At 37.3% G+C, this 10,928-nt stretch overlaps 1 protein-coding gene and 1 non-coding gene across 2 annotated transcripts; one reads left to right on the forward strand and one right to left on the reverse strand.

Annotated features, from left to right (window-relative positions):
- The first annotated feature begins 3,962 nt into the window (after positions 1 to 3,962).
- Positions 3,963 to 10,684, forward strand: LOC149016376 (wall-associated receptor kinase 2-like). The gene is given in 5 exon segments (XM_089156744.1): positions 3,963 to 4,906; positions 5,018 to 5,194; positions 7,619 to 7,750; positions 7,753 to 8,785; positions 10,309 to 10,684. Coding segments are annotated over 5 exon segments (2,622 nt in total). The 5' UTR covers positions 3,963 to 4,002.
- Positions 10,685 to 10,821: 137 nt separating this feature from the next.
- On the reverse strand, positions 10,822 to 10,928 carry LOC149016377 (small nucleolar RNA R71). The gene has a single exon (XR_016173758.1). It is a non-coding gene; the product is annotated as a small nucleolar RNA R71 (small nucleolar RNA).

A 10,928-nucleotide genomic window follows, 5' to 3' on the forward strand; every position in this document is an offset into this window, starting at 1 on the left:
CTTGCTTGAAGCATCGCTGTTACTTGTTTTTCCAAGTCATTTTTTTGATTATACGGATACCCGTAGGGCTGAACATTTTTGCAACTGTTGTAATTTGAACCAGCTTAGAGAGTGCTGCTTGCAAATCATCGTAATCTGATGGTCCAAATTGAGTCTCCAAGGCTCATGTAAATACCTCCCAAGAGGTGAACGAATTTGCTTGGTGTTTCCAATGAAACCACTGCAAAGCACTTCCGTCCATGCATGTGAAAAGAGGAAATCATCAGTCGCTGCTGATTCGGAGTTCCATGGAAATCAAAAAATCTCTCTACTTTAAAAAGCCAGCCAGTAGGATCACTTCCGTCAAATCTAGGGAACTCCAATCTAATAGGTCGTGTCAGAATCGCATTATTAACTGGCAATGGTGATGTTTCAGCGGAGCTACTGGCTCATCCTCGCAGATCCAACGGCGACGAATTCAATCGCATGGCTTGTTCCAATCTTCCATCCTCGGTTAAAGTACTTCATTGCTCCGCCACCATTGACATTCTCTGTGCATATATCCAACAAGACCTGAACAGCATCAAGTCGCTCTCCATGAGAAGCAGCTGTAGCATTTAAAATCTTAATGGATTCATCCACATGCCTGAATCTTGTGCCTTCCACCATCATCCGGCAGGTTGGACCAATGTTGGAGCTTAAGAAGAAAGAGCTTCGAAGAAGAAGAACAGAGGTTCTGAGATCTGAGAAAGAGATTGGAAATTCTTGTTGTTCGACTTTATTCTCGTACGACTTCCCCCTTTTGTACTTGAAGGTATTTACAGCAACTTACAGATCCACCAAGTGGACTCACAACTGTGGACATATCTTAATACAGGATGCAATGTGGACAATCACTATGGCCCTTTTTTAGGATTGGAGTAGCTGCAGGATGATTTGATAACTTCTGATCTCCATCCTTCTTAGCCACACCTGGGTAAGAATCACACGGATCTGATTTAGATCCTACAATTCAAGCCAAAGTAGAGCGCGCAACTATTCTTGCCCTGAAACTTCAAAAGCAAATCAATTGCCAAAATACAAGGGAGCAATGTATTGAATCAACAAGCGTAAGCATGTATTACAGTCTTCAAGCATTGTTCATGATCTATCTATTACCATAAACAACAATGAAGTAGATCAAAGTTTAGAGGTCTTTTAGAAGTGATATGGAGAAAATATGACCGAACCTGGTTCAAACTTGGTTCGATCATCGACTCCAGTCGGGACGAAAGGAATCGACTCTCTTCCGAGCGAGTGGGTCCAGGAGATAGCTTGCTAAGGAAGAAAAATAACTCAGTCACAAGCATGCCCTAATCTAATATGATCGAATTAGGTTAATCAACCTAATGACGGCTAGCGGTATTCGGCGGCTGTCACTCATTGCTATTATATGGATAACTACCATATAACGATCATATTATCAAAGGAGTCATCTACTAGTCTAGTCCAACCTAGTAGAAGTCTATCACTCAATGGATCTATCTGTTAAGATCCAACAACTACCCGAAGAAGGCTCAAATACATCCAACAAAGGAGATTCGAAGGTATACTCTATATAAGATATCACCTACCCACAAGGTAGGGATGGATGAAAACACATAGATACATACAGTCGGAATCGTATTCTCGTATTTCATTCCTTAGCTCTATACTCTAGTAAAGCCATTTGTGATTAAGTTCATCAACTGACTTACCTTTCGGAGGTGGACTCCCGATCCTAGCGGTCGGGCCACATTTGACGCTTTATTTTGCAGATCACTCTCAAGAGATCTACGGGCTGAGCAGATTTTGGACGCATCAAGAGTGGGGCTAATTCTAAGACAGAAGGATAGAAAATCAAAATATGCGCATGTATACATACAATCTATGCTCACATAACAATAATGATGTACGGGGATTTTTTATTTGTTTTTCAAGGGAAAAAAAATGACTAAGGAATACATGCAAATAAGAGTTTCATAGACTGTAAAGAGGTTGATAAGTAATCAACAAGCAGCTTGAAAATTACGATGCCAAAAAGAGAAATATCAAGTCAGGACAGAAGAACATAATCAACCAGTACTCTTTTCACACAGAGGGGTCTGGATATTGGACCAAACTTTCCACAAGGTTGCTCTAGTGAGATTTTCATTTGCATGTTGCAACAACGAAGGACTTTCTTATCATCGTCTACCATTGAGTTTGGTATAAAAGGAAATTCCAGTATGAGAAAATGACATCATAGTAACTAAAAACCTATCCCTAAGAAATTCTAACTTGGAGAATCTTCATATCAATGTTCTAATAATCAATTATCAATAAGATTTAACCAACACTTACCTTCAATTAAAGATGTTCCATCAGGTTGGGCGTTCTGCTTCCTGTTCACTTTACTCTCCATATTTTGCAGCAATTTACATATATACTTTTTCTTTGGTGTCTCTTTTGTCTCTTTAAGATGCTTTACTACAACGAGTCCGGATCAGCAACCCAGACGGGGAGCACTCCCGGACACCTCCCTGCTCAACACGTGTATCTGAGAAAAAATTTTAATTTATGTTTTCAACTTCAGCTTTCCGTTTTGTTTTCTACGATTTTAAAACTTCACAATTCTTTCTCATTTTGAAATTTATTTTACCATTTGCTAATTTGATTTCCACTAAAACATAAACTTTTAGTTTTAGCTTCTTCTTCTCCGTCTCTCCTCTCCTTCTCTCTGCATCTCTCATGGTTGAAAACTAAACCCAACAGTGAAGAAACCCATATTTTTGTCTCCATCTACTACTTCTCTGTCTCTCTTCTCATGGCTGAGAACCGAAGCACCAGCAAAAAACCCATCTTCCAGTCTCCGTCTCCATCTCCTTCTCTCTTCATGGCTGAAAAAATATGAGATTTTTAGCCGAGAGAAGGAGATGGAGATGAAAATATGAGATTTTCACTGCTGGTTTGGCTTTCAACAAAGAGATGAAGAAAGGAGAGGCGGCGGAGAAGAAGCTGAAACGAAAGTTGAAAATCAAATTAGAAAATGGTAAAATAAGTTTTACTGGGTTTGGTTTTCAGCCATGAGAGATGAAGAGAGAACGAGAGACGGAGAAGAAGAAGCTGAAACTAAAAGTTTATGTTTTCGCGAAAATCAAATTAGTAAATGGTAAAATAAGTTTCAAAATGAGAAACAATTTTGAAGTTTTAAAATCGTAGAAAACGGAACAAAAAAACGGAAGTTGAAAACATAAATTAATGTTTTTTTCCAAAAACACAATGTTGAGCAAGGAGGTGTCTCCCCGTCCGGGTTGCTGATCCGGACTCTTCGGGCTCAAGACAAGATTGCGGCTCAAGGCCGCCGGGCCCAATCTTGCCTCTTAAATATTTACTAATGTCTTATGCTAAAATTGTGGCCCACTTTACCAAAAGAAAAAGCTGTAGCCCACCTATTCATTGAATATTTGTCAACCCCGCTGTTTATATTATGGGATTTTTATATGAACGACACATGTTTATTAGTCTAATATAAGATTTAAAAAATAAAATTTTTTTTATTTAAGTTTAATCTAAACTTTTGGACGACATGTATTCTTCATCGTTGAGAAAAACGTTAGAAATGAAATTGATAATTGTTTACATTATGTGGGTCTTCGATGCTTTGGCTTCAAATCCCATTCCATCTTCCATTTTTAATTCACTAGGTTTTGAAATGAACCTAACCACCACCATTAACGAGGAACCGTGTCTATCTTTCCGTGATTCAAACAGTCAAATTTGTAGTGGACATGATTGATACGGACAAAGACATGATACTTTAAAATTTTTGACCAGAAGGTATTCGAATTTACCTCGAATTTACACGCAAATCTAGACATTGTTGAAAGTCGACGTGTGGTTGATGAAGTAGACGCGGATTCAACACGTACTGTGAAAACAGATAGAATAAAAGTAGCGAGTCTGCAAAGAAAAACGAGATAAGTTGGTTCTTTCTGAAGAGGGTAAGGAGGGGTAGAGGAATAGATGGAGGGGAAGGAAAGTGTAAGGGAAGCAATGGCTCTGAATCTTCTGAAGATGATGCTTATTTTACTTTGCCATCTTCAATCGCCAAGTGCAATAGCCAAGGTGGTTCCACAGCTAGTCCTACCAGGTTGCAGGGAAAAATGTGGAAATGTGACCATAGCCTACCCATTTGGAGAGAGACATGGATGCTTCATGGATCCTCATTATATTATCACATGCCAGGCTCAGGAAGATGGTAGCTTCAAAGCCTATCGAGGAAATGATCTTGGTGAAGTTCTGGAGATATCATTAATGGAAGCCGAAGTCACACTGAAGATCAGCCATTCTTCTTCTGATTGCTTAAATGCTACCGGTAAGAGTACTGTAGTTGATTACAGGTATAATTTATCAGATATTCCATACACCTTCTCAGCCAAGAAGAACAAGCTCATAGCCATAGGATGTGATACCTTGGCCTATTTGACTGATTCTTGGGATGACAACTATACCAGTGGGTGCATGTCTCAGTGTGGTAGCATGGATAATGTAACAAATGGGTCTTGTTCTGGAATTGGTTGTTGCCAAGCTTCTATCCCTCTAAGGCTCAAAAGCTTCTATGTGACGCTTGAGAGTAAATACAATCACACAAGGAATCATATGTTCAACCCTTGCAGCTTTGCTTTCTTTGGCGATCCAAATCAGTTCACCTTTGATTCAACAGTTCTTTCTGCTCGTAGTTATGACAGATCCCAGACACCGGTGGTGTTAGACTGGGCAATTGGGAATCAAACATGTCAAGAAGCAAAATCTCAAGCTTGTGGTCCGAATAGCTTTTGCTCTGATTCAACCAATGGCCCTGGTTATCGCTGTTTCTGCAAAAATGGTTTTCATGGCAACCCTTATCTCCCTGAAGTAGGATGTGTAGGTAATTATTTTTTCGTGTTTCTGGCTTTCTTTCCATTGTTCATTTCAGATTCATCAGTTACACTAGAACTAACGAACAAATTTTCATTGTTCCTGTGATGTGTTGGTGAAGATATCAATGAATGTGAAGATGAAAACGGCAATCCATGCGCTAAGAATGCTAAATGCCATAACACAGAAGGAAGTTTTACATGCCAATGTCAAAAAGGCTACTACGGCGATGGTCGGCAAAACGGGACTCGCTGTACACAAGACCTCACACGCATTCGAGTGATTAAAATTATTGCAGGTAAGTTTATTTTTTAATTACCTGTACGGTCTACAATTTTAAATTTCTACCAAATGTCCCCATAATTTGAGATTTGATTGATTTTTTTTTATTTTTTATTTTGTGTTTATTTGTGTCATGTTTTTAGCTTCAATAATTATTTTGAGAAATCCTACGATTAGGCTTTTGGTTACATGAATCCACATATTTCAATCTCTGATTTCATGAATGTGAGAATATACCCATTTGGTTGTGAAAATTCTTGAATTCATGAAATTTAGAGATTCATATTTTTACACTAAAAACGTTTATATATAGATTTATGAGTATGAGAGATTTCACATAACCTACTATATAAAAGCGTTAAACATTTGTGCATTCACAAAAATCACGTCGATCAAATAGTTTTTTAGGATGAATTCACAAATTTCGTTTCATAGATTCAGGTTAATAAAATAGTTAATTTTATGAAATTATGACTCCATAAATTTCAAATCTAAAGATTTAAAATCTCTAGATATTTGAAATCATGAGATTCATGTATCTAAATAGGTCCTAAAATAATTGAATTTGACTTACAAGTACATGAAACGTACAAAGAAACAAATGAAAATTTGTGATTTGCCCAACATTCTCCTCATCGTAGAAGCTATAAGAACAAGTGACATACCTTCAAAATATTTTAAATTGTTGAATCTCATTCATAGCATGTGATGCATACATGCAACCATGGAAGGAAATATCGCCAAATTTCGGTGATATCGGTCCTTACCGTACCGAAAAACATAGCCGAAACGAGATTGGCGGGATATTGCCAATTTCTCGGCGATATCTCACCTTTTTCTCGTCGAATGGGGAGATCTAGCCGATTTCTCAAACACACTGTACTTCAATCCCCTCTGTTTCTCCCTGGGTTGCTCTTAGTTGCTTTTGGAGAAGACACAGGTGTGGTCATTGTCGTCGGAGAAGAAACAGATAATTGCAGGGAAGAAGAAGAAGCCTAAAAACCATCTTTGCAACAAACCAAGCCTATCTACCGCTCCAACTCCATCTGCAACGGACCAAGCCTGAAAACCTCTACCGCTCCACCTCCATCTGCAATGAACTAAAACCTCTACCGCTCCACCTCCATGACCTTCATGATTGCATTTGCAACCGTGGAACAAAGGTTCCGTTCACAGAAACCTTAAATTGATTTGTGATTAAATTTATTCCCAAATTCCAATGTTTGTCTTTTCATTCTTAAAGTGATTTTGGTAGTTTTGATTTTTTATTATCCCACTCTCCCACGCATTGTGATGTCACGTGATTGTTTATATTTTATTTTATATTTATTTTTACTTGTCCAGCTGTCCTTATAGTTACACCGCCAACGAGAATTATCATTTTCGGCGAACTTTAGCCGGTTTGCCAGGTTCGCCGGCTGGCAAACCGGCGAACTTAGCCGAAACTTCGCTCCCTACATGCAACAACAAATAAAAACTGATAATTTGACCTGCATTCTCATTATTCCTAGAAGGTGCTCCACATGTATCAATCCTGATTCCTAGAAGGAACAGGAGAGAAAGACGTGTCTAAGAAAATGCCAATAAAGGAGGTGCTAAGTGCTAACATGATGAATTTAGTACTTAAGAATGCAGTTGTTTTTCCAAAAGTCTTCTCTAGGTGTTGTTTTACCAAAAGTTTTCTCTAGCAACTAGCCATGGTAATGATGCTTTGAATTGAATAGATTATCTCTAGCAACTAGCCATCGTAATGATGCTTTGTAACTGAATAGATTCTCCCCAAGTCTATAGCTTCTGGTCTTAGAATTTGGGAATCACATGTTTATCATTCGCGGAGACTTAAGGATTCAGATCTTTTACATTCAGTCTTCTTACGATTCAGATCACCAGACTTCTTATGTCTTTTTCTCCTTCTGACCACTGGATGAAAATTAAGTGTAATGTTTAAATCCAGATCATTCAATCTCACACATGCATTGTATCACATTAAAGTCTTTAAATTTATACTATTGGACAAAAATTGTGGTTTGTACATATATGTCAAAGCTAAGGGTGAGGATTTCACGGATAAGAAGCTTCAGAACCACTGGATTTGAATCCGGAAGACCCAACTTGCATAGTTATTCTCATTTTTGTTGTTTTTTTTACAAGAAGCTTCATAGTTAGAGACCAGCAATTGAGATGGATGATGAAAAGGGAAATTGCAATTACCTTAGGAAAGGTACATGTAAAACACAAACCAAAAGAAAAACTTCAACTAAGACCCTCTCCCTTACCTTTGGCCCTGCACAGGTGGGGGAGGACTTGCTAACCAACAGGTAGGAAAGATACAACATGGCTAGCTGCCTAGAGACTTAGCATCGATCTAAACTAAATCCTCAATAGTAAACATAAGTTTTAGAGTAAATAGCAGTAAACATATACATATGATTTTATGCAGGTACTAGTGCAAGCTGTCTGGTTCTTTCTCTTTTCATTTGGATTTTATATTGGGCAATTCAGAGAAGGCGTAAGCTTAGAGAAAAGTTCTTCTTACAAAATGGAGGTATGCTGTTGAAACAACAAATCGCTTCCAAAAAGGGGTCAAACACATGGCAAAGATTTTCTCTATAAATGTGCTAAAAAAAGCAACCAACAACTTTCATGAGAGTCAAATAATTGGTCAAGGTGGGTTTGGTACGGTTTATAAGGGAATCTTATCAGGTGGCAAAGAGGTTGCTATTAAGAAGTCCAAAATTATGGACAAAGGCCAGATTATACAGTTTATAAATGAAGTTGATATCCTCTCCCAAATCAATCACAGACATGTGGTGAAGCTCTTGGGTTGTTGCCTAGAGACTGAGGTGCCATTGTTAGTTTATGAGTTCATTTCAAATGGGACACTTTTCCAACATATTCACTGTGGCAATCAAGCATCTTCTCTTTCATGGGAAAATAGTCTAAGAATTGCTGCAGAAACTTCAGATGCTTTGGCCTATTTACACTCTTCTCATTCAGTGCCCATCATTCACAGAGATGTCAAGTCTTCAAATATATTGTTGGATGATAAATATAGGGCTAAAGTATCTGATTTTGGAGCTTCAAGATTGGTTCCTCTAGATCAAACTCTAAAGACTACAGCAATTCAAGGGACTTATGGATATTTAGATCCAGAATGTTATCGTACTGGTCAGCTAACTGATAAGAGTGATGTTTATAGTTTTGGAGTTGTTCTGCTGGAGCTTTTGACAGGGAAAAATGCACTTTTCTTTGAAGAATCTGGGGACTGCTCAGATTTGGTGACATATTTTTTATCTTCAATGAAAGCTGAGAATCTTTTTCATATTCTTGATGCTCGAATAATCTCTGATGAAAAGAGAGAACAAATATTGGAAGTTGCTGAACTTGCAAGAGATTGCGTAAAGGACAACAGAGAAGAAAGGCCAACAATGAAGGAAGTTGCGAAGGAGCTTGACTCTTTGAAGATGTTGTATGAGCAACCATCCCTACAACGTAATCAAGAGTATCAACCTTTTCTAGGTGAACCATGGACAACTTCTACTGATACAGCTCTTGAAATAGAGATGGGTTATAGTGTAACTAAGGAGGATCTTAGCATAGTGGCAAGGTAGTTCTTTATTGACATGGCATCAAACCTAATATTCTTATGTAAATATACCACTACATAAATTATTTTCCTTTTTTTTTTTTAAATTTTTTTTTTATTATAGGTGGAATCACTATATGAATTGTGTGAGAGATATATCCATTTAAATCTTTTGAGATAGACTTACAACAACAGCAATTAATGTCAGTCCCTCTTTTAAGAGAATGAGAATTCCTTTTGTACTTGAAACTAAGAAGATATACCCATTTGATCGGATCTTAAACTAAGACCAGATCAAACTGAGTTGCTTTTTAATAAGAAGCTGGTAGATAATACTTCTTTCACCTACTTCTTCTGGAAATCTTATGCTTGAGTTTATTTGAACACGTCCACACTTCTTGGTCTTCAAATCCAACGGTGGGATTATGCATTGGAGATCTCTAAGTTAGTCCGATTCATACGTCAAAACACTCCTTGGTTAAGTCAGATAAGAACTCTGAGTTTGACTCAAACTCTGAGTTTAATTAATCTATAAAAGGAGAGCAAACTCCAGGAAGAGGGGGAGGACGTTTTTGGGAGCTTTGGAGGAGCGGAGAGATCAAACCAGGAGACGTTGGTTGGCTTTGGAGATCTGAAGCTTGGGAATAAGTTTTTCTTGATCTTCTTTCAATGTTCTTGAACTCCTCTATAATGTTTTTAGTTTCTAGTATGAACTAATTTAGTTTTTCTAGGGATCAGATGTAGCCTATCTTTGAATTCCCACTCTTGAATTCATCAATATAATTTTTAATATTGTTTCCTTTGATTGAGTTTTTACTTCTATTCTTCATGCTTTTGATTAATTGGCCACTACTCAACTGATTTGTTAATCATAATGATCTGAGAGGGGATTTATGTGTCTAGTTCATTGGAGTAAAAGCCATGAATTACATGTAAGATAGAGATATACTTACATGGTTTGTGTAGTTGTTACATGGGAATCCATAGAGTTTAATGATTTCTCACTTGTTGTAACCCACATAGAAATATAGTGAGTTAGCAATTGAGGGAATTTCTATTAGTACTCGAGAGACTAGTAGATAGGGAAGGGAATCTCGACTATCAATCAGGAAAATATTTCTCAAATTATAAAGAGGGATAAGAGGGTGGGAATGCTTAGTTATGGTGAAATCTGACCCCTAGGTCTTTAGCAATTAATAAATCTCAATTTCAATTTCAATTTGCATTATAGTCTAGAATAATTATCTTCCTTATTATTTGTTCAAATAAAATTGGTATAATTAATTTGGTACTTAATATATAGTCTTCGAGGGATCGATCTTTTATCATTATATTACTTGTTACGACAGATACACTTGCGTTGTACTTTTTCACAACAAGTTTTTGGCGCCGTTGCCGGGGACTATTAGATTAATATCAATATCAATTATTGCTAGTTTTAATTTGAATTCTTTTATTTTTCATTTTATTCTTTTACATTATTTATTTTATTTTTTAGTTGTGAATTGGAGTTCTTTCAGGTCCTACTGATTTTGCATGAGAAGGAGAGGAAACGATAATTTACTTCCTTTTGATCCTGAAATTGAAGCAACTTGTCGAAGGAAGTCAAAAGCAAAGAAAGATAGAACAAATTCATCTTCCACTTCTAGAGCAATGGATCTTGAAAATAATCCACCACCGCTTGAAGTTGAAGCACCAAGGCGCAAGACTTTGGTAGAGTATGTTGCGCCAACTGTGAGAGATAATAGGACAGCTATAAGGCATCCACCTGTAGCAGCTAACAATTTTGAAATCAAGCCTGCTATCATTACAATGGTGCAAAATAATCAATTTTCTGGATTGCCTAGTGAAGACACATTGATGGGTTCTTGGACATTTGCGACACATTCAAGAGCAATGGCGTTACTGATGATGCCATAAGATTGAGATTGTTCCTTTTCTCATTAAGGGACAACGCTAAGAGTTTGTTGCATTCTCTACAACCAGGATCCATCACTACTTGGGATCAAATGGCTCAAAAATTTTTGGTAAAATTCTTTCCACCATCTAAAACTGCTAGTTTATTAACAGATATTTCTATTTTTTTGCAGTATGATTCGGAAACACTATTTGAGGCATGGGAAAGATTCAAGGACTTGCTAAGGAAATGTCCACACCACAGAAT

The sequence above is a fragment of the Hakea prostrata genome, chromosome 5 (genome assembly GCF_041222555.1).
Source record: "Hakea prostrata isolate BN-2017 chromosome 5, UWA_Hpros_2, whole genome shotgun sequence".
Lineage (NCBI taxonomy): Eukaryota > Viridiplantae > Streptophyta > Magnoliopsida > Proteales > Proteaceae > Hakea > Hakea prostrata.